At 38.1% G+C, this 24,482-nt stretch overlaps 2 protein-coding genes across 4 annotated transcripts; both read left to right on the forward strand.

The window, feature by feature from the left end:
• Positions 1–74: 74 nt before the first annotated feature.
• On the forward strand, positions 75–6,703 carry LOC124163733 (sm-like protein LSM3A). The gene is made up of 3 exons (XM_046540806.1): positions 75–358; positions 444–545; positions 6,316–6,703. The coding sequence occupies exons 1-3, from the start codon at positions 338–340 to the stop codon at positions 6,496–6,498; spliced, it is 306 nt and encodes a 101-aa protein (XP_046396762.1). The 5' UTR covers positions 75–337; the 3' UTR covers positions 6,499–6,703.
• A 299-nt stretch (positions 6,704–7,002) lies between these two features.
• On the forward strand, positions 7,003–20,217 carry LOC124163730 (motile sperm domain-containing protein 1-like). Of its 3 annotated transcripts, XM_046540802.1 has the most exons (5): positions 7,013–7,401; positions 7,561–7,724; positions 10,481–10,673; positions 15,987–16,151; positions 19,770–20,217. In XM_046540802.1, the coding sequence occupies exons 1-5, from the start codon at positions 7,260–7,262 to the stop codon at positions 19,799–19,801; spliced, it is 696 nt and encodes a 231-aa protein (XP_046396758.1). In that variant the 5' UTR covers positions 7,013–7,259; the 3' UTR covers positions 19,802–20,217. The 3 variants fall into 3 exon arrangements, with proteins under 3 accessions (XP_046396759.1, XP_046396760.1, XP_046396758.1); XM_046540803.1 differs by lacking the exons at positions 15,987–16,151; positions 19,770–20,217 and adding an exon at positions 12,714–15,155 and having other exon boundaries at positions 7,003–7,401; XM_046540804.1 differs by lacking the exons at positions 15,987–16,151; positions 19,770–20,217 and adding an exon at positions 15,341–15,961 and having other exon boundaries at positions 7,007–7,401.
• Positions 20,218–24,482: the final 4,265 nt, after the last annotated feature.

The following is a 24,482-nucleotide window of genomic DNA, read 5'->3' on the forward strand; positions in this document are numbered from 1 at the left end:
ATCTTGATAACTCGAGCAGCTGACTACCACAATCGATATTTGTGTCGCTATCGATACTGTCGAAAGGAACGATAGTTTTCTGCGCGGTGGGCATAATAATTTAAACAGCTGGCTACGCTCTGGAAGAAATCATATGGGGGTATCTTTGAGTTATTTTTATTTTCCGATAGTTTAAGTTACGATTGCTAATTTGAATAGAAGATTATCGTGGATTGGCTTATTGTTTAACCATCGCTGAATCGAAGTTTGTGAAGTATATACCACATATACGATCCTAAGGAGCTTCGGTCCATTCAACTATACGTACAGCAGTGTTTGAGTTAGCATATGGTCCGTAATGGATTCCACATTCATTAAGGTACCCACATAATTTATTCTAAATTATTTGTCGTTATTTGATGACGATATATAATGTTTGCTAGAGCTTATTCAATTTTTTGTAGGAGACAGTCATAAAGGACCCCTTTGACTTATTGAAATTAAGCATAGATGAAAATATTTTAGTTAGGTTAGGAAATGGGCGTCGTCTCGTTGGGAAGTTGCATGTAAGTATGTTTTATTCACATAATTTTCCGTGACTTGAAAGCAGTCTTGTAGCCGCATAACTTCCATATTCAAAAGTCTTAAGTAACCCAGTCAACACAACAATTATGGCCACAATGTGGCCACACTATGGCCATACTGTGGCAAGGCATTATGGCCATAGTGGGTTGCCATTATGGCGCCATAATGGTTTTGACCCCCGGCCACACTGTGGCCAAAGTGTGGCTAGCCATAATGTGGCTTTAGTGTGGATAGCCACACTATGGCCACATTTTGGCTAGCCACAATGCTCCACTACTAATATATTAATATTTATACATATAATAATTCCTTTTTACTAGTATTATTATGCCTCCTTCAATCCTAGCTATGCCCATCAATGCAAAAATAATGATTTTTTAGAAAATTAGATGCGAACCAAAAATTTTAATTTACCATCAATTTAAATAATAAATACGTTAAAAAGCTCTCTGGTTGGCACCCCATACCCCAAGTAGCACTTTGCGATATAGAGTATCAGAAAGGTAAATGCAAATAAAAGTTCCTACTTAGTAAATGATGTTTGTAAGTACTTTATTATTGCAGTAAATGCACCATAAATAACATAATATAACCATTAATGATCGCCTAGGTTAGCCACTAAAAAACATAACAACATTGCAGATAAGCTAGTATTACAATATTGCCTTGGATTTGAGACAGTAACATGTTACACATCCACCTCAAGTTATTTTAGCTAGGCTTATGGACCAATCTGTAACAGGTAAAATCACATATTTAGTCATTACAACATTTACGGTGGTCTATCTAATCTTCCCCACATTTCAACATCACAGTACTCACGAAAGACGCCGAAATAGATTAAATCAATAAATAATGTGGAAGCCTTTAATACATATTATTCTTTCTTTAACACACTTTCTTTATATCAATGAAATCAACCAACTCTCATTTTGATAACTCATCAACAAGTCTGCATCTATAGCAACCGTAAACAAACTTCATCATCTGTGGCAGCTGTGGCTTTCCAAAGTGTGGCCATAGTTGCATATGTGTTTGGCAAGCCACACTATGGCTTGCCACATGGCAACCACAGTCTGGCCATAGTATGGCAAGCTGTGGCTAGCCATAGCCATAGTTGCCACAGGTAAACCACAGTTCGGCCACACTGTGGCCATAATTGTTGTGTTGACTGGGTTAAGTGTTCTATTGCAGGAAAACACAAGAGTCCATTAGGAAATAAACTTTTAATTCTGGGCTATGCACGATACAACGCATGGCGTAGTCCCGCCAACAACTGCCGGGCGTGCCCCGTCCTCACATGTCTTATCCTTGGGACAGGGCTACCACCCTGGATACAACAACTCCCCTCCACTAAAATAACCCTTTACAAACATGAAAATTAAATACATGAAACATAAGATACATTACATAAGAAAATCATTCAAATATTTTGGTGGCTGCCTTTTTCGTGATGGGCGACTCAAGGGAGTAGAACAAGGCTTAGCCAATACAGGGCTTCTAGGCAAGGGTTCATGAGTATTCTCATGGGTAGCAGATCCTGGACTGTCTGACTCGGAAATATCATTTTGGGGAAGTGGGATTTTAGCAACCTCCTCGGTATTGACATTAGCAGGTGGGGTAAACTCATTTCTCTTATCTTCACAGGACACAATTCTTGGACGAAGGAATTGAAGGGAGACATTTTTTTTTAGTTTCCCATCACACAAGACATCAAAGGACTTGGCACTCACTTGCTTTACTATTGTCGCAGGTTTCCATTGTTTTACATTGTGTTTAACACCCTGTGTCCACACCGTATCACCCTCTTTCAATTCCGGTAATTTAGTGCTATGTTTGGAGGCCACCTTCTCATTACAGGAAGTCACCCGGTCTTCCACAATGCTCATTGGATTTAATAGGGACAACTTTGTTCTAAGCTTCCTCCCCAGGAATAACTCTGCAGGTTCTATCTTAGTTACAGTGTGTGGCGTCGTACGATAAGCCATTAGGAATTTGTTAATCCTACGCTGCAAGGACAATACTTCACATGATTTATCAAGCACCGATTTCTTTAGAGCCTGTTTTACATGCTGCACAGTTTTCTCTGCCTGACCATTTGCTCTTGGTAAGTATGGGGGAGAAAACAGATGTTTGGCACCCATACTAGTAAGAAACTCACTAATTTCTTGGGACTGAAAAGGTGGGCCATTATCGGAGACAAACACTTTAAACAACCCATATGCAGCTGTCATGGACTCAAGTTTTTCAATTACTGCAGAAGAACTTGTTTCCTTCATAATTGCAACAATCGGCCACTTAGAATAAGCATCTACCACAATAAGCAATGTCTTATTTTCTACATAACAAAAGTCGGCATGAACTCTCTCCCACTTAGATTTTGGCCATGCCCAAGGAGAAAATGGTATTTGAGGAAGTGAGTTTTGGACCTGTTGACATGGCTCACAAGAAGCTACCATAATTTCAATGTCCTGGTCAAGAGTGGGCCAATAGACATAACCACGAGCAAGTGCTTTCATTTTACTCATTCCTGGGTGTTGATCATGCAACAAATTTAAGACATCACGTTGTAGAGCTTTTGGGATACAAACTTTCGAACCATAGGTGACACACTGGTTATTAATAGAGAGTTCTAACTGTCTCTTAAAGTAAGGTTGTAACCGCAGATCATCACATTTAGAGGGCCAGCCATGCTGGATGTACATCCGTACTTTTAATAAATCAGGATCTTTTTCTGTGGCTAGCACAATCGACTGGGCATTCAAAGGTACACCTAATGTCTTAACTAAACATATTACATTTTCAGGAGACTCCACTGGTGTATCATCTGCCAATGGAAGTCTGCTTAAAACATCAGCATGAGGGATATTTATCCCTTTTTTATACACAATCTTAAATCTGTAGCCATGCAGTAATACTGCCCAACGCTGAAGACGTGCAGCAGCGAGGGGCTTGACACCAGTCTTTGACCCAAAAATTATTGTGAGAGAACTGTGGTCAGTAACCAGTTCAAATTCTCTCCCCCAAAGAAATTTGTTAAAATGGGTGACACCAAAAATTACTGCTGCAGCCTCTCTCTCCACTTGAGCATAATTGCGTTCGGTGGAGGTAAAAGTTTTTGAGGCAAAGCCCACTGGGCGCTCTTCCCCTGAAGGGAGAATGTGAGATAGAACTGCCCCAGCCCCAACTTGAGAGGCATCACAAGTTAGTCTAATAGGTAACTTAAGGGAATAAGGAATAAGTACCTGGCTACTACTAAGGGCTGTCTTACATTTTGCAAAGGCTTCCTTTTGTTCTTTACCCCAAGACCAAGGGAAATCTTTCTTCAATAGTTTATTTAAGGGTTCCATAAAAGTAGATGCATCTGGGAGGAATTTATAATAGAATTTGACAGCTCCTAGGAAACTACTCAACTCAGACACATTTGAAGGCGCACCCATATTCACAATAGCCTTAACCTTAGATTCTTCAACATGTAACCCATGAGAATCTAGCACATGACCTAAAAATATGACTCTGTTAACAAAAAATTCACACTTAGGTACGTTAATGACAATGTTATGTTGGGCCAATCGCCCTAATACCTGTTTTAAAACAGAGGAACAGTCACACCAATTTTCAGCATAAATAAGAATATCATCAAGATACACAAATAAGTTAGGAATACCCTGTAAGATTTTTTCAACGGTTTGCTGGAAAATAGCGGGCGCAGAAGCTATCCCATACAGCATTCTCTTTACTTTAAAACAACCTACATGGGTGCTCAAAGTTAATATAGATTGTGATTCTTTACCAACGGCTAACTGTAGATATGCCTGAGAAAGATCAATTTTACAGAAACACTCACCTTTTAGTAAAGACAAATCGTCTATCAGTGGTAGTGGGTAATGATCCATACTCAGACAACGGTTTACTGAACAACTGTAATCCCCACAGATTCTCACCTCGCCATTGGATTTCGGGACCACTACAATTGGAGTACCCCACTGTGTGTTGGTCGTGGGCTCCAAAATCCCTTGTTCAACCATTTTTTCCAACTCTTTTCTTACCTTGTCTCGCAATGGAATAGGCACTTGTCTATGAGATACAAAAACTGGTACAGAATCTGGTTTCAATACAATCTGGGCGACATAACCCTTGATTAGCCCAGGCTTTCCAGAGAATACAGAAGGGAACTCTTTCTTAAGATCCTCTAACACAGTTTTACCATTGGCAACCACATTTACAGCTTTCTTTGGGAAAAGACTGTACCAATTTATAGGAAGCACTTCTAGCCACGGAAGACCCATCAAGCAATGAAACTTCCCTTTGTGCACAACCAGAGGTAACACATATTCAATTCCTTCAAACATAACATTAACCTGACATTCGCCGAGTAATGATAAGGGGGCACTGGAACAATTGTATAACATAGAGGTGGGCGTCAACTTCAAGTGGCTTAAATGTTTCTTATAAATATCTTCTCCTACACAGGATGCATCTGCGGCCGAATCTATTTGCATAGTTACAGGTGCACCATTAATCTGAACAGTCAACGTGCGCCGATTTCGTTGGGTTCCCTGCACTTGATGCAACTGCAACAACCCCACATGCCTGTGGCAGTCTTCGTCACTAGATTCCTCTGGTGTCTGTTCTAGCACGGATTTTACCATCTTTTTCATTTTGAACTTATCTTTACTCTTTTGACGGCAGAATTTCACTGAATGCCCGTCCTTGCCACAATGGGTACACTTCAAAGGCTTGTCACATGAGTTAGCATAGTGAGGCCCTCCACAATTAAAACATTTCACAATGTTCTTTGGTGATAATGGCTTACAGTGAGGTTGAGATCTCTTATTAATTACCGAAACTGAGGCAGGACTATCCCCAGTGCTTTTGGCGTATTCCGCAGATCCTTCCATATAGCACGCTTTGGCCACGAATCTCTTAAAAGGAACATTTTCGCCAGCCAATTTAGTGGTTATTTCTTCACTATTAAGACCATACAGAAATTGGTCAATTAATCTATCTTCCATACTGTTCCCAAAATCACAGGTGGCAGCCAACTTCTTTAACGCCAGGGCATACTCCGAAAAACTTTCATTGGGTTCACGAACACGACGTTGAAAGATCAGCCTCTCAGCACGAAAGAAGCGCACCGGTGTAAATATGGTCTTAAGCTCCTCCACTAATTGTTCGTAAGTCAGCTGGTCCGGTGTGAGAGGGTGAAGATTCACAGCTAGCTTCTCCAATGCTGCCCCTCCTATGTGACCAATTAAGAAATCCTTCTTGCCGAGATCCTCAACAGGAGGACGTAATGTCCTCATATAGCTGTTTAGGCGCAGAAGGTAGGTCGAGATGCTCTCAACACTTTGATCAAAAACTCCTATACTCATATTTAGGCAATAGGTCCGTGAAGATACAGAATGGCACGTACCACAGGCGCGGTCGACCGATCAGTTTTTTTTTTTTTCGAAACTCACGTAAAGCCTCAACCACACGACACATAACCCACGACAGTATCGGACTCCAAATATCCCGTCCTCGTCGCCAAATTGTTCTATTGCAGGAAAACACAAGAGTCCATTAGGAAATAAACTTTTAATTCTGGGCTATGCACGATACAACGCATGGCGTAGTCCCGCCAACAACTGCCGGGCGTGCCCCGTCCTCACATGTCTTATCCTTGGGACAGGGCTACCACCCTGGATACAACAGGAAGGTTTCACTTTCTTATCACTAATGTCGATTTTAATTATCTCTTAATTTTAGGCTTTTGATCTTCACTTAAACATGGTTCTTGGTGACGTCGAAGAAACCGTCACAGATATTGACATTGATGACGAGACCTACGAAGAATTTTTTTCGGAGAGGAAGCGAATTATTCCTATGCTCTTTGTTCGCGGTGATAGAATCATTTTGATATCTCCACCTAAGCGGGAGGAAGTTAATTAACTCTTTAGTTGTTCTTCGGAATATGTCGACCTTATAAGTTTATTTTCCATTTCACACTCTGTTTTCTTAATGAGATTCTATTTTTGTTGCTATGATTTGCTCCAGTGTTGTGTGTCAGTTGTACACAACTTGAAAAGAAACGGCCGAGTGTTTGGTTTTCTAATTATATGTAACTGTTGAATAAAATATTTTGGTTCATGGGGTAGTGAGTCTGCTTTTATGATGAATTTCCTTGTTGTGAATGCGAGGGATGAGACGTGACAGTATAATATTTTATGCATCACAGATGGCTCGCAGTTCGTCGTTTAACCGTACTTCCCAGGTAATGATTTGTTGCGGCTAGAAGATATATAGTTTTATTTCCATTAAAATCCTTTATAAAAATGATAGTCAACACTTTTTACCTGGGAGAAGAATAATGGTTGCCTAAACATGTTGTTTCTATCCTTTATAGGTTACTGCATATTCGATCATTCATAGTTTTCCCGCGGTAGGTATCGCCATTTTTTAGTTCCATTGTTTGGCCGCCAGGGTAGGATGAAAACAAGTTGAAGCGTAGTACAGCTGTTTGGCCTTAAAAACTTGGAAAGTGAAAGATTTCTTTGGTGCTGGTTTGTGTATTCGTCCTTATTTATGTGAGCGAGTGCATTGAATGGTGTTAGGTAGTGTTATTCATCTACCGTACTCATATTATTAGTTAAATTCCTTGGAAAATTAGATTTTTTCGTTAACTTTATGTCCCGCGAGCATTAACTGCTGTTATGAAACCAGATTGTGCGTTGGATGGAAGTATTCCTGTTTTTGTATTTCCTTCTGCAATCAATTTTTATTTAGAGGACTATAGCTCACATAAACAAGTGTTGACCATTTACAATCCTTATGAATTTCCCCTAAGATTCAAAGGTATGTGGGTTATCAATTAATTTTATCATAAGCGTTAATATCGTCTGTAATTAAAATCGTAGGAAGTCTAAAATTAAGTAGTAGTAGTAATAATATTAAGTGTAATACAACTCATTTATTTGCCGTAAATTTTGATGGTGTACCTTTCTTGCCTTGCAGTGTTATGTACAGATCCAAGAAAGTATAATGTAATCGACCCAGAAGGATGTATCAAGCGAGGTTGCTGCATAGACATAGTTATTCGTCTTGTTGCAGTAAATCCAGCCTATTTAAATCGTGTGGATACCTTTCGAATTCAGATGCTTGATCAAGGATCAAAACAGGTCATTTTCTTGATAATTATTGTGATAATACATTATCTGAAGTCCTTGGATCCCATAAACCTTATATTTACGACCATTAAAGGCCAACGAAGTTTCTTTTTATGAAATATTTTGTAAATATTTATGAATGGATTATAACCTCCGTATGATAAGGGATTGCTAAAGCCGTTTTGTTTTCCAAATGTCGCACTCGGGTTCATGATATCATTTTGATTCATATCGCCTCTTAGGTAACATCTTTTTATTCAGCTCACTAGTTATAATTGTATATGCTAAGAAATATTAAGTGTTATTTTCCATTTTTCTATCAGTGAAAGCGACTTGCCTTTTTTCAACTTGGCTATAGGGTGGATGCTATTCAATGTTCCCTCAAAGCACTAAATGTTGAAGGTATAATTGCATTATTTTATGAAATTAAGAAAAAACCATGAAAATATTCTGGCATTACCATTAGCATAGTAGTACATATTCAGGTGTGTGTATTCAAAAGATATGAATGAAAATAAACAAAAATAATGCTGAAGAAAAGCAATTGGGGTGCTAGGGGCCTTAAAATGTAAATAAATTTTGAATTATTTTAGTTTTGTTTGATGAAAGGTTGCTTTTTAAGTGAATATAATTTCATGATAATTGGTAGAGACCAAATATCAACAAGGTGAGCTTGAAAGGTGACTGTATTAGTCCTTTTACCCCTTCTTATAACAACTGTATACTTTGGTTTACAGTGCCTTGTTTCATTCTCCCGGGCACTTGGCCGGAAGCTCAAAGAGTGATATATACTGCTTCCTGGTACTGAAGAATAAGAAGTCTAGATGATTTATTTTTCATACTTGTGTCTGTAATTCTGAATCCGTACACCATGCCTCCCTAACATATTTTCTGCTGGGAGACTTAAACCATGTTTTGCATCATTGATGGTCAGATATCAGTGTATGTGATCTGACATATTATCAATAATTGCTATTGGACAGTTGACTCTGGCTGACTGACTGTGCTGTGTTATAACGCCACCTTTTCAGTGCTTTTAGTCCCATTGTTGGGATCTGAATACAGTTAATTTTGAAATTAATGCAACACATTGCTGTATACATTAATTTATATCTCCTAATCCCATGATCATCCCATCTTGTAAAGAGTAATACGAAGAATCAAATATATATTTTTTCATATATTTTGGAGGTGATATGTTTTGAGATATTAGAGTTCAAATGTCAAGGTCACTGACCTTTACTATGAGAATTCTTCTAATGTGACAACATTGCATATCATTGCAAAACTTGTTTCAAGGCCTTTCCAAAATTACCTGGTTTACTCTTCTATCATTATCAGAACTGAAGCTACAGCCATTTATGTAATGAGTGTTGGTCAACTTTTCCGCACATTTTTAGAAGTTGGAGTAGCCATTACTCTTATGTTACTTGTGATAAAATTCTGTGATTTGGTTATATTTTTCATTCTCTTGACATGTGCAATGAACACACCTAATTTGATGATTATCGAAGAGGGTCAGGTTGGCATCTGTGTTGATTTCAAATGGAATGACTCGCATGGACTACCAGAGTAACTCATTTTTTATTCAATTTTTAGATAACCATTGGGAGCCACTAGCATAAATATATAATTACCTATTTATCAGAAATGTACACATTTTTTGGGGTAATCCCTATTGAAAGTAAAATAACTTCCATAAATCTGTTGACATTGATTTAAATAATGGAACATCTCTCATGCTAACATCTACCATTTCGCTGGCAAGTGATAATCAGAAGCAAAGGATGTTTGAAGTAACTTATTGTCAAGCTTTTGTATACCATTTTGTAGATTTTACTTTGGCACACTTCCTGAATGCGTTTTAAAACCAAGTATTTCAAGAGATTGTGATACCATAAAAAAAACAAATTTTTCATTAGAGTGTAATAAATATGATTTTCAAAACAAAATCTTTATAGCCTCAACTTTTAGGAAGTTAATATTGACATAAATAGCCTTGCTGCCTTCCTTGATGATGTGTTGTTGTTTTGGTGCATTGATCTCCTGCCAACTGAGGTTGATCTCCAGACACTTCAATTTTTTTGGTGGGTGAGTTTTTTCCTTGCATCCTGTTGGTAGATTCAGATCACATGATGTTGGCCTTTGGAAACACTCTGCAATTCACTCCTTCCACTTTTACATTTTGGGAGGAGCAGCCATACTGATTGCTTCTATTTGCCACACAGAATCTTTTGGGAAGGGTTTTTCGGTTGTTGGTGGCTTATTGTTACAGTCTGTCTGCCAATCAGTTAGTGCAAAAGCCCATACTAAGGTGCAAACAGACAAAATACTGAATACAAAGTTTGCTCAGAAAATAATAGGAACTAAATTTTTAAATTTCTTGTGAATTCGGAGAGTTAGTTTGTCGAAAACATTTTTTATTGTATTGGTATACATGCCCTCGACCACTTAGGTCTCCACCTTCATTCACTTGAAGAGCTACTGCCCACTCCTCCACGTGTTGGGAAGCATAATTGTTGGTGGCCTTCTGTCGCTTAGTCACTGCTTTTTCACAGGTATCAGGATCATTTAAAAGACCCTCCTTACCCAAGGATAAGTCAGTCAGTACCCCCTCCGAATGCACTTCGCTTTTTGTCCTGCTGCTTATTCTATGAGTAAACTAGCTTTTATTGCTGCTCATCTCTGTATCTAGAGGTTGACCCACCACCCAGTGGACGTGATTATGAGAAATTCATTATGAGTTTATCTCTATAATTTCTCTACAGATATTAGGAAAACGAGATGTCCTAGCAACATTTTTCCCTGGTGGAAGTCCTGAATCTGCAAAACATCCTCAAGCAGAAAATGAAGATTTCAAATCCTTGCAAGGAGTTGGAAGTATTGGCAGCTCTTTACCTGGAGACAGAAGTCGTCAGTCACAGCATAAGCAAGGCCGAGCTGTGGAAAGTCGATCTCAAGGTATATACATATGTATTTCAAAATGCATCTTTTACCCCTCTGTAAATACTCTGTTAGTGTAATATTTATCAGTTGAAAACTAAAGTTCACGAATTTAATACAGTGGAACCTTGATCTATCGTTTTTCAAGGAGATGGACAAAAAAATGCCTAAAGCCGATGTCCCACGGTCAAATTTGCGTCAAAATATTTGCATCAAAATTTGATGCAACTGACGCGCACCCTGTCCCACGGTCAAAATTTTGTCCAACTGGCTTTTGGTCCTATCGTTTGTACAAATCACCGATTTGTACAAATGGATAGGACAGGTTCTAAATTTTCATCCAATTGGATGAAACCGACCAATCACAGAGCCTTTGACAAAAAAGCATCGCCAAGCGCTGACACACAGGCCAAATAGGTTAAACTTATTTATCGTCTGCATGAGTATTTTAATGAATAATTATGTCTATTATGGACACAAAAATAAAATTTGTTGTATTCCACACAGTATGCATTAAAAACCCAACCGGTTTCCACCTTTTCAGGTCGTTATCTTAATCGTAAACCTCTAGATAAGGACCTGAAAAGATCGAAACCGGTTGAGTTTTTTCATTAGTATTGTATGGAATACTAAAAGGCTTAGTTTTAAATTTATAATATCAACACACCACGAAGTGAATTCACAAAACATTATTTCAAATATATATATATACGTTCGTGATCGTCTATTTCATCGCCTGGAGTGGCCCTAAAGGTAAATATGAGCAAAAATTTGTCTTAGTGATAGGCGATGGAAGCTCTCAACTAGGAAATCCGTAATAATTAGTTGATCTTTTATAGAAAGGAAGCGATATTTAGAATCGCAATACCAGGAGGGATGTTTTGGAAATAATAAAAGATTTACTTTAGGTATCGTGGCCGAATTTTACGCTTTGTGGAATGCATACAATGCGAGCGAGCAGCTGGAGAAATGACTTATATGAACTGACGATTGTACCTATGGAACACTACAGCTGCCCGTTTCTATTACTATGATTATCGGATAAGGACCTTATTTTAGAAACTGCTACATTAGGAGAGAAAAATGTGATTTAAATGCACGCTTACAGCACTATTCATAACGTCTCCTCAACCACAATGTCCATCATTTATTAATAACATTTTCCTCGCGGGAATAAACTGCCTCACGTTTGTATCCTGGCGTTTTATTCTGCCCTCAACCTTGCTGATAAGGGACATGAAAATATCCTCACTTGTCAATTATTATCGATAATAAACGGGAACATCGGCGACCAACTCCTTCTCCAACATGTTTAGCATGCTTATTCCAACGCTTTCATATCCCCTTTCCAGCCAAGGCCAAGTTCAGCATTCCTTCTGTTTTCTTTTTTTCGCATCTTTAATGTTCAAGAGGCCTGTTCAGACAATTTCGCCTGCTAAAAAAGAAAAAATCCTCCACCTCCACAAGTTTCCTAATTGTTTACATAAATATCGTCTTTCGTTTGTTTTTGATCAAAATGAGATGCATCGTGGGACACCCCCAGTCCAGTTGTATCAAAATATTTGCATCAAAATATTTGGACAAACATTTTGATGCAAATATTTTGACGCAAATTTGACCGTGGGACATCGGCTTAATGCTGGAATGTTCTACTAGGTTGCGTGTGTAGCAGGAAACACAGGATTTTGGCGAATCGTGATTATTTTTAAAGGATTCATACAGGAATTTAGCTGTTCACAGGAATATTTGAATTTTAAAGAAACACTTTGAGTATATTGTTGATTCGACTAATATCCTAAGGGAACAAGTTACTTCTCTAAAAAAATGTTTGCATGCTATCTTGGCATTAATCCATCCGTTATATTGTCACGGCTCAATTGGTTGTGAGATGGATCACATTAGCCACAAATAGTCTTATTATCTGAAATATTCCTTCCTAATATGTAAACTTTTGATATAATTTTGGCAATTATGTAAAGCGTGAAGTATTTTTAATTAATTAGCAGTGGCATGCCTGCCTGATCCTCTGCTTCATCCGACACTCTTTGTTTTCACCAGGTAGCTCACTCTACCCCCATCCCTACCATCTTGTGCTTGCGGGCAACCAGAGGCATTTGCAATATTCATGCGCTTCTCCCCCGGATTCTCATATTCTTCAATTATTTTGTGTATATATATTCACCTGCTTCTTTGGAAGCGACCATGGTCTGAAGATGAATAAAAATGAAACCTGACTTCATATAACCCACATTAAAAATACTCGCTGGTTTGAAGTCAATCCACACTGGAAGGTACAGAACCACTTGTACGAGGTGAAGATGGGAACTGATGCTAATACATACGGCGTTCATAGAACCGACTGCAGGCAAGAGAAGTCAACTTACCCTCTCATTTCTATGTAGCATAGCTCCAGGTAAGCAGATGAATTCAAATGGCTAGTAGGGAGAAACAAAATATTCTGAGAAGATATCCTTTCCTCGGTGACTCTGGCAAGTGAGATACATAGTACAACATGTAAATTGTAACCTGATATCTTGTTTTCGGACAAAATGCAGCATAAACTATCAAGAAGCTCAGCTGTGAGAATATAGAGTTTCAACAGAATGCTAAGTCTCCATCGTATTTTGCCTATTTTTTTTTAACTATTTCCTTGCTTTAAATGCTTAAATATGTTGTGTCTGATTTCATTCTTTTTTAATTACATGCACATTACTAATATTTGAATCCATTAATGGTATGACACCAGTTGCCAAAAATCTTTCTTAGACACCTTCTGGGCTAATAGATGACTCATGCGGCAGTTGACCTTCAGAAATGGGGAACTTTGTTACAGGTAGGCTGCATAAAGTCAGTTGGCGAGAAAAGGTTCCATATTTTGGGGAAGATTCAAACTATATGCATGTCATTATTAGTCATAAATGACACAGTGTAAATACTTTGCTTCATTGTTGTCGGACGATGGTTGCGGGGAAATGTTACATCGGGACAGTGATCTTCAAACGATCATTGTGGGAAAACGATACTACAGGGAATAATAGATGTGAGAAAAAGTTACATTGTCTGTATAGAACTTTATTTGGGACCAGGAGCGGCAAACGATGAATATGGGAAAACGATCAATGTGGGAATGATAGATCAAGGTTCTACTGTAGTATAATTTAGGGACCTTGTCCCTACATGATAGGTATCACAAGATTTGAGTAAATTTTATTTTCTTCTTTAGTGTACAGTTTTGAAATCAGACTAAAAGTGCATTGATCATGAGTTGTAAACAACTGCTCCCAATTTGCAAAACATTTAATAGACTGTGAACACTTAAGTGATTTTATCCCAAAGATTTTACGTGAATGGGTGCATGACACTTCTGAAGATTTGGAATTTTTTTTAGTGTCAATTCTAGTGGTTTGAAAATGTTAACTCTTTTTACCCCTTTTGCTGCACTTTCGACTCTTCTATATCCCCATTCACGACACACTCCTATGCATCCTGCAAGCAGTACACTCACTCAACCTACAACCAACCTGATGCTGTGCTCCAACATCCTCTGATGATGGCCTAGCCAGCATTTGCTTTCCATGTTATCTCCAAGAGCATTATTACTCTCACCAACTTTTCTCCAACATCCATAACCAGTGACCAAACTGTGGGATTACGTGTTTAAATCTTTGGAGATTCGTAATGTAAGCCCAGACACAGGGAACTCTGATTGTCTGTCACTAACTGGATGGGGGAAAGACTCCACAAAACGAGAATAATCAGCAGTCAGAGAAACAATTGTGAAAAAATTACAAGTTATTTTCAATCAAATAGTATTCCGAGGTGGAAATATTCAATATCACAAGTATTACAATAATCAACAATTATAACTAATAATATCAAAGCAAATCTTAACCTATAAGAGAAAATTTAGTACAAATCTGTTATGCCTGTCAGCACCAAAAAAATGATTTGATATTCACTCTCACAAGTCGACCGATGTCACCGCAATGAAAGCCCGTGAGCAAGAGAGGGCAGCCGGAACAAAGCACAATGGAGTGGCAGATTTAGTGAAGGAGGGCTTCGATGTGCCAGATGGGCCACAGTCCCAATTTCCCGCAAAGAGCCCGTGTTTACAGGAAACTCTGGAACACTTCTCGTCATCCAACCAGGGGCTGGGGGGAACAGCATACGGCTGGGTTTCCTCTCCTCTATCTTCTGGGTTGGAGACACAGGCAAATGGTGTGATCAATAGTTCAGGCAAGCCATTGGAAGTCAAAGAGGGGAATGACATGGTAGGATGAGGTCTTGGTGGGAGAGAGAGTTATGATAGGACAAAGTGACTTCTCACTCCTAACTGCTATCTTATGCCTCAGCACCAACTTCCCCTGGATTTCCAGGTGCAAGTGTTCCTCCACCATACTTGCTATATAAGTCTTGATCTCCAGGTTGGGCTGGTTCGGAGGTCAGAGTTCAGAGACAAGAGTTCCGAGACTTAGAGTCTCCGAGCCTTTGATTCAGAGGGCCTTTGAGCGAAAAAGTTAGGAGGATTTTCAGAGGAATTCCTTGGGGGGTAAGGGGGGGTTTTTGGGGGTACACTAAAACATGCCATAGAACCATGATCAGAGTAGCCATAAATATTAGATTTTGGTTCCCTAATCAATGTTTAACACTTTAACTGACCTGTATTTACGCATTGGCTCTTGCAGGCATTTTGGGAAGGGGAAAGTTTCCTGCTCATACTTCATCAAGTTTTTATGATTTTCACGTTGGCTTCAGCAATTAGATAACAGCCTTGATATATATCTGAACAATGTGCACAAGGTCATGCACTGACATACATCATGTGTGACTGGGAAGACGCTTACGGTCAGAGCAAATGCAGGTGACCCGGCTATGAGAATTCATGGTGTATAAGGAACAGAGAAAGCTAAATATTGTGTACTTGTATGTCCACCTGAATTGATTAAGGAAAATGAGGTGTACAGATCATGTCAGTTCATTTGGTCCACAATGAATATTTTAAATTATTGTGGTCTTTCCTCTCTATTTTAATTTTGTAATGAAATTCATTGTTGAATTGTTTATAAATATACTGTGGATTCTTCTAATATTTGTATATTCAAGTAGAGTGATATCTGGTGTAACTTGTGGCATCTTTAATTCACGTTGAACCGACTTGATTTGATGTTTCTTTGAAACCTCAACTGCAGTCTTAATATAATTTTTGCACCCAGTTTTTTCACTGCTTTCTGTCAATTAATGGGTATTAAGGACAAATTTTATAAACATTTGGTTTAATATGTCTTCTTTGTCTAATATTTTGTTATTAATATTAACTTATTTTCATTTTAGGAAGAGCTAATCAAGGTAGTGAACCAAATAAACTAATAATGCTTTGTGCAGCTTGTGTTTGTATAGCTGCATTGCTTTTGCCATTACAAGGAGACACCAAATCCATCTTACCTCCTGATCTCCATGTTTCAGTAAATTTGAAGCTTCTGTGTGCGTATATATTTGGTAAGTGCTCATTAAACACACACAGTGCTATGATGCATTGCAATTTACATTCACTATATTCTGACAATTTCCTACACAATATTTTGCTTGCCACTAATGCGTGTTGGTACTGTTAAATTCCTCCATTATGTTTTTTATGTAGTAATCAGCAATCGAATTGATAACTGCATATAAAACTTGGTGGAATATGCTGCAACAACTTGTTATTGTCAACACTTTTTAGATTCCTAGCATTTTGTTCAAGGGATTACGATCAATTTGCAACATTTTGCGACATATAACACTTTTTTCCAAATTAATTACAAAAAAATCAACTGCATCTTGTATGTGACGGTTCATCTTCCATAGGTTAACCCTTTTACTCCCAGCCCATTTCGGGTGGGATGTGCTAAGACTGCCAAGGCTATTTTCCGGAATGAGCAACATTTCAGATTTTAAAAATTTTCAGCTATTAATTTCTATGTTGCTGGTGGTTTTCGGGTATTGCTGTGTAGAAAACATTTTAACTAAAAAATTAAATTTTTTAGTTAAAATGTTTTCTACACAGCAATACCCGAAAACCACCAGCAACATAGATAAAAGAAGCTGTGAAAGTCTTCAGACGAAAAGCTATTAATTTCATTTAATAAATCTAGATTTTTTCCCAATACTGAAGATATATTTATATCTTATAACCATAGATAGATTATGGGGGTTTACTTAAATTACAGCCATTGAAAAGGCCACAATCACGGAAAAAAAAGGCCAATTAGGCAGGCTGATAAATCGGCCCCTGGCAGTTTTTTCTCAACCAGCCTGGGCCGATATATCGGCCCAATGGCAGTAAAAGGGTTAATGTTCAATACTGAGTCCATTTTACTAACGTATATATTGTGATATGGTGGGGGAGGATTCGCTGGGAGGGTCAGGGGTCGGACAAGTGGTCGTGGGATGTGGGTTGGGGAGAGGGGGGAAAAAAGGAGAGAGGGGAGAAACGGGAAGTTGTGTTGTGGGAGGGGCTCTTTGCAGATGGCTGGCATGTATGAAATAACGAGAGCTTACCACACAGATTATGAGTATGACAGAAAATTTAATGCAATAAGAAAAAAAACAAGGAAAAGAACACAGAAATACATTAAATTATTGACCTATTATCTTTCCTATTAGCACACTACTGGCCAGTGAAAAAACCAAAATCGATCAGCTTTTACCCTAAATAAATGACAATGAGATAAATTTAAAAAACTGGAACAAGAATCTTCACTTCTAATCAGTCTTTGGTGTGAATACAAAAAAATGAAGTGACAACGCCAACATTAATGTTAAACACTATACAACAATACACACACTGTCCTTAATACTAAAATTGGAAATCTGGAAAGGTAGCCTATTTACTCGTGTCTGATAATCAAGATATTCTTAAATGTGAATCCCTGGCATGACTAGCTTACAAAGTGATGTTTGTGTGGGCTCAGGTAGCAATTAAGTACAGTGGAACCTTGATCTATAGTTTTTCAAGGGGATGGACAAAAAACTATGAATGTGGGAAAACAATGAATGCGGGAATGTTTGACTAGGTTGCCGATGTCCCAGGAATCACATGATTTTTGTGAATAATTATTATATTCATTGAAGGATTCAAATGAGATTTTAGCTGTTTACTGAAATATTAGTACTTTATGGTAACTCTAAGGGCATATTGTTGATTCGACTATTATCTCTTTCAAATATCCTAAAGGAACACGCCACCTAAAAAATGTTTGCACTCCGTCTTGGCACTTGCACTGCTATTATGGATTTCTGTCTGATGTAAACATTCTTATCCATCCAACGTCATTTATAGTATTCGTGCACTGGAGAGCATTGTGCATGTTATGCCTAAAACACCGCTTGGTAGTGATTGGTTGTGAGATGGATCTCAAGAGGCCAAAAATAGTCTATTATTTGAAATGTTCCTTTCTAATAAGTATATTTTAAATAATTGAGGCAATCGTGTAAACCGTAAGCAATGTTGTGTTATTGACCACGGCACGCTCACCTGATCCTCAGCTTCATCCCACTTCATGTTTTCACCAGCTATCTCGTTCTACACCCACACCTACCGTCATGTGATAGCAGACAACCCGAGGCATTTTGCAATATTCACACGCTACTAGCCCGGATTCTTTTCTTCTCCTTCAGTTGTTTTCAGTCCATCTTTTAAAGTTCTCACTTGTTTCTTTGGAAGGGCCATGGTCTATAGAAAAATAGAAATGAAACCTGACTTTATTAAACTCACATGGAAAACACTTGCTGGTTTGAAGTCAACCTGCCCTGGAAAATACGGAACCACTCGTCTGAGGTGAAGGTCAGAACTGATGCTATCGAGTATGGCGTACATAGAGCCAACTGCAATTGGTGAAGCATGACAATATGACTGTGCCATGAAATTTTTTGTCCTAAAGAGAAGGCAACTTACCCACTCATTTCTAAGTAGCATAGTATCATTTAAGCAAATGAATTTGAATTGCTAGTAGTGAGAAACAAAATACCCTAAGAAGATATCCCTTCATCACTAACTCTGGCAAATGAGACTAAAAGTATAACTAGTAAATTGTCACCTGATATCCTGTTATTGGAAAAAAATGCAGCATCAACTGCCGATAAGCTCAGCTGCGAGGATATTGAGTTTTGCCAGGAAGCAAAGTCTCCATCGTATTTTTCCAACTATATCATTGGCTTAAAATACCAAAATGTCAGAAATGCGCTGTGCTTGGACTCATTCTTTTTGAGTTACGTGCACATTACTAATGCTTCAATCTAATGAAAGTATGATACCAATTGCCAAAAGTCAGTGCTAGATACCTTTTGGGCTAATAGTTGACTCATGCAGCAGTTGTCCTCCAGAAACGGGGAACTTTGAAGCAGGTAGGCTGAGAAAAGTCAGTGGGCGAGAAAGGGGGAGGTGTAAAACACATTTCCATTGTTCTTGTGTAACTTGATATTTTCTTTCGAAGGTAATGATTTGTGGTCTTCATAATAAGATGCCTGCATGACCTGGGACCTTATGTTTGATTTCAGAGAAGAGGAAAGCGTCTGAGGGTGGTGGGCGAGTTCTGAATGCAGGGGGATAGTAGATTTTGGGAATTGCGCTAATGTTTGTGTTTTTCTATCCTATGGCTCTGAGTTTCTTCCTAAGGTAGTTCCATCTGTTGCTATTAGCCATTAATGACACATTGTTAGTTTCCTTTCATTTCTGTCCAACTGTGGGTACGGGAAAAGTATATGTTGGGACCGCGATCTTCAAAAGATCAATGCAGGAAAACAATATTTCAGGGAACGATAGATGAAGGAAAAAATTACATTGTCTGTATGGAACTTGATTTGGCACCGAGAACGGCAAATGATGAATGTGGGAAAGATAGATTAGGGTTCCACTGTTGATGCAAATTGTAACAGGTCACATTTCATTGAAGCATTTGAAATTCAAGAGACACTTCAATGAATTTAATGGAAATTCTGAGCAAAAACTTTGAGGGAAAATTTGTCAAAACAAAACTATTGTTATGAATTTGAGGATTTAAAATATTTTAATTTTCAATTGACCATGTGGTATAGTATATTGTGCTTAAATTGCTGACCAGTGATTTTTTTTTTCAGGTGTATTGACAATTTTGATAGTACGATCGTGACCTTAGTGAGAGATATTGGAGAAGATTTTGTCATCATTGTTTGTACTTAACAGTTTTGACTATTTCATCTTTCAAGACTGTTGGTACAGCTTTTGAAATTTGGGAATACTTTGTCAAATGTTGTGAACTTCAGAGTTTTTCTAGTGATTATCAAGCCTCAAATGAACAAAGTCACTCTCAGTTGCCCTTACGCAAGGGCAAAAATGTGAATGTTGAACTGCAATGCCATGGAAATGGAGGACTTGACCATTATGGTTGATAAAATGTTTGAATGGTGCTTTTTGTAAAGTTTTACTCATGTTACCTATTGTTTGATCTGCAGTGGAAAAGCCCAGCTTATTATTCCTTTGTATGGATATTCCTTGATTGTTTTTAATTCCTATTCTTTTATGGAAATAAATTTATATCATTGCAAATTTGATGGCATTAGGAGTAATTTAATTCTCTTCATTCCTGAAATTTTGTTTGTTGCTCAATTTTCTTAGATTGCCCTGTATTGATAGTGCTACTGAAATGAAGTTTATTAGTGCATCCTTGTAGAATAATTTAAGCCTGAATCGTACGATCATTTTATCCGTCATTTCCGACTGATCACTGTCGCGATCACTTGCAAATGATCATCACCGGCAATTGCTTTTTGCAATTCCATTTGTGACGGAATTACATTTAGAGAAAACGATGCAATAGGATATTTCGATAAAATTTTAAAATACAAAGTAATTACAAAAATTCTAACTGTGAATGGACAAAAAACTTATATGATGGTGATTTTCAATTACAGAAACAAAATTAATTATCGAAATGCCTTCTAAATATGCCCAAAATTAACATGTGACGGAATTACTCCCAGGTCAAACTCCTATGTGTAATGATGTCAAACATCTTCAAAACTCTGTGAATCTAAGTGGAATTTGAAAACTTTCTATAAGGCTCTGAACAATGTTTGAGTCATCGCTTATGATAACACAATTTGACAGAACTACAAGTTAATAATATGTTTATCCGAGTCATAAACAAACACGTGAAGGAATTACCAATTGCTTCTTGTTTCAAACTCAAAAACAATAAGGTCATTTACCTTCAAACAACTCTGAATCAACAGTAAACAAATTATTACGAGATAAAATTAAAAAACGTAGCTTCTACAAAATAAAATTCCCAACTTCTGTGTATTCTGAGCTACCTGCAGTTTCCTGTCTGTGTCAGACTAACCAGCCCTTCCAGCAGCCATAGGTCATAAGACACACTAGCAAGTTTTTCCAAAACATAACCCACTTATAAATGGAGATGTTAAATTTGAAGACATCAAATTTGGACCGTATTACTTCAACCTGAGTTTATGGATATTTTATTTATACTCATGCACATGTACCGTCTGCGTAGCCCATATTTAAGCAATGCATTTTTATGGTGGAGATAAGGAGACTATAGTCAACTGAACTTAAAATATAATTTTTACAGCTTACCCACAAATAATTTATCTCTTTACCTGACAAAACCTAGTAACAAAGTTAATTATATAACCTGAAATCCTGTTATGTTTCCTGTAGGCCTGTTTCAACTATATAAAAGGTACACTCCCGGAATCACCAAGTTTAACGCAATACTTTATCGCACAACGTTGCTCTAAATTCTGATGCTCCATTTTTGTGACACTCAACAAAAACACAACTTCACTTATGGCACTGTCAAAAATAATGTGTTTGATGTATGGAGTTTAATCTCGCACTGAGGATGTGGAAGAGATGAAGAAATTGGTCTCTCAAAAGCCGGTGGGCACAGCATTGCCAGATCGCCCGCAATACTGCCAGTCTCATTACTTTTCTCACACACCTCATGTTACCTAATTTTAGGTAATTCTGTCACAGTAATTCCGTCACGCTGCTATGTGGCCTCGATTAAGCATTTTTGAGAGAATCTAATTTTAAGAACTTAAAGGGTGTCTGAACCTACTTTTCCAGGAAGAAAATAAAATCAGTGTGTTATAAATTTGTGATAAAATAAAAACAATTAAGTGTTTTTGTGACGGAATTACCAATTTTGCATGTGCACTTATATCCGTATTTTAAAACCTGAATACATTGCATATTAAAGTTGAAACTTGTTTCAGAATGTTGCCAAAGCTATACTACACAAGACCTAACTATGCAATATAAACCTATTTATGTTGTTTGTTGATAAATATTACTCTGTAAACTACAATGAAATACATAGTTCATAGCAAATCTCGGGCAGCCATCTTGAATTCAACGATCACCAAATGAGTAGCTAAGTTGTTTGAGCAAATCCAATGCTGATTTCATAAAATTCAATGATTTAACTGTTGATTTATCAAGATAAAATATTTCCACTATAAATTTTAATTTTAGAGAAAAAGTTGACATTTTCGTGGAAATGCCCTTTTACTGATCACTCTAATGATGAGGATTCCCATCACTTTTTTCATCAACCGTCCGGTCGTTGAAACCGCCACTAAAACACCATATCATTCAATCAGAACACATGCCCGTATGGAGCAATTGCAGCGCAATTTTTGACAATTGTGGGAACGATATATATTTTCGTGATGCGTGTCCTATGACAACGAGATGTGATACCGGAATTGATGTGAAAGGCGACGGCGGGAGGGACTGTAATTCAGAAAAATGATCACTAGAACAATCACTTTTCCTGTCGCAAAAGTGATTGCTCCTGTGATCACTTTTCGTGACAAAAGAAAATGATCATTTGATTCAGGCTTTATCAATAAAAGCAGTCCTTAAGATTTAAATAAATCTAAATCTAGTCATCATGAGATTATCTGAATGCATTTATTCCATTGCTATATCTTCAATCATGTTCTCATAATTTATCTAGTGCCACAATGAACCATTTAATGCGTAGAGCCAGATTCACTGACTTGGGTGTAGGCAGAGACCCTTCCAGGTTTCCTTCTGCATTTATGGATGGATGCCTAAGGAAACTTGGAGAAATCACTGACTGCAGTTAAAATCTCCATGGAAAAATCACTTTGTCAAATGCCTTTTAGGAGTTACAGCGATTTCAAGGAAGAGGGGAGGAGATAGACGACACCTGGGACATCCAAAGGGTTGGAAGTATATTTTAACCTTTAGACTGCAAGAACGTTTTTAAACGTTTGACCATTGATCCACTACCTTCTTCAGTTTCCTAAAATTTTAATTGCCACCCGGGTAGAGCCCAAGTGCGCTTTCCCTTCCTGAAGGGATCGCTAATATGGTTTAACTCTTGCGACCATCCCAGAAAAACAAAACGTTTAAAAGCATTCCCACAGTCTAAGGCCCCGGGTACGATACAAGCGGCGTGAGCGGCGCCGCTCTGATATCGGTCCTCATTTAGTTGCGTGTAAATCCATTGAGGGTGGGAACGATATGTTTGAGTGGCGAGCAACAGTGAGCGGCGCCGCCCAGTGCCGCTCATGGTTCCAAGTCCAGACGGATTTCTTTTCCACTGCCGCTCAGTAGATTCATCCTTCAGTGTAGTTGAAAATGTAAGCAGAGAAACGTCAAAGTAGTGAGAATACGGCCAAACAAAGGAAGACTGAAATTAGAAAAGGTGAGAAACCTGAGCGGTTAGAAAATTGCCGCTCGTATTGTAGCCACCGCTGCCGCTCACATCGTACCCGAGGCCTAAGGATTAAGTTGTGCACTAGACAAATACTTAGGGTGGGTGGGGATGAAAATGTGAGATTTTTCAAATGCATTCTTTACACTGGTGTCAGGAGTTACTGCTTTGATTGAGGGGGGTTGGGAGCATTGGTCTAGGTAGGGAGGTGTACCCCTCCCCCAAAATATAAAAAACACATACTTAATCGTAAAAGAAAACAAAATATTGAAAATTTATGGATTTTCAACATATTTGAAAAATGAAAATTTCTTGACTGTGTAACATGTTTAAAAACCCTCTCCTTAAGAGTCCAGCCACTGAGAGTTGCTTGATGACAGGCAAAAGGGTCTAGTTTGGGGTTGGGGGCAAGGTTGCCAGGTAAGAAAGGGAGACGCCCATGACAAAAGACTTCCGTGAAAGAAGAAGCAGGAAGGGACGAGCGTGAAAGATCCAAAGGAGGAATCCCTTGTTTTGGCGATTCACAGAAAGGGCTTCTATTGGTAGTTCAGGCTTGTTTCAGAGCTTCATATGCATGTGACAATGTTGTTTGACTAGGCAAGGGTTTAAGGTGTCTCTGGGGGACAGGTATTGGCTGCAAACCGTGCTGGCACAGTTCTCTGCCCCTCCTTTTACAATGTCATGGGACAACTCTCCCCGGCCAGATGTAGTACCCTTTTTTTTAATATTCCCTTGGACCCTCTCCCCTCCTGAACAAAATTCCTGGCTATGCCACTGGTTGGGAGTGTATATTTATACATACATATGTACATATTACGTTAGTATAGGGGGCGAATGGCATCCCAGCATGAAACACCTGTACTTTCTTGGGTCTTCAGTTCAATTTTAAACATTAAATTAGTACCAAACATGCATACTATGTGAATTTTAATATAATTTCACATTGTCACATAATTTTCATTTATGGAAATTGAAATTGTTTATTTTTTGACCCTGCAATTAAAAAGTCACTTCAATAAAAGTAGGATGTGTTTGTAAGACTAGAAGGACGAGAGACGTATCGTGACAGGTAAACTGTACTTAATTAATCATATCGCCT

Source organism: Ischnura elegans, chromosome 8, assembly GCF_921293095.1.
Source record: "Ischnura elegans chromosome 8, ioIscEleg1.1, whole genome shotgun sequence".
In the NCBI taxonomy this organism is placed as follows: domain Eukaryota; kingdom Metazoa; phylum Arthropoda; class Insecta; order Odonata; family Coenagrionidae; genus Ischnura; species Ischnura elegans.

Excerpts from the sequence above, each read along its gene's own strand:
- LOC124163730 (XM_046540802.1), top strand. The coding sequence starts at position 7,260 with ATGAAACCAGATTGTGCGTTGGATGGAAGTATTCCTGTTTTTGTATTT. Across the intron at positions 7,402-7,560 it reads ATTTCCCCTAAGATTCAAAG|TGTTATGTACAGATCCAAGA; the intron begins GTATGTGGGTTA and ends CTTGCCTTGCAG. Across the intron at positions 16,152-19,769 it reads TCTGTGTGCGTATATATTTG|GTGTATTGACAATTTTGATA; the intron begins GTAAGTGCTCAT and ends TTTTTTTTTCAG.
- LOC124163733 (XM_046540806.1), top strand. The coding sequence starts at position 338 with ATGGATTCCACATTCATTAAG. Across the intron at positions 359-443 it reads TGGATTCCACATTCATTAAG|GAGACAGTCATAAAGGACCC; the intron begins GTACCCACATAA and ends AATTTTTTGTAG. Across the intron at positions 546-6,315 it reads GTCTCGTTGGGAAGTTGCAT|GCTTTTGATCTTCACTTAAA; the intron begins GTAAGTATGTTT and ends TCTTAATTTTAG.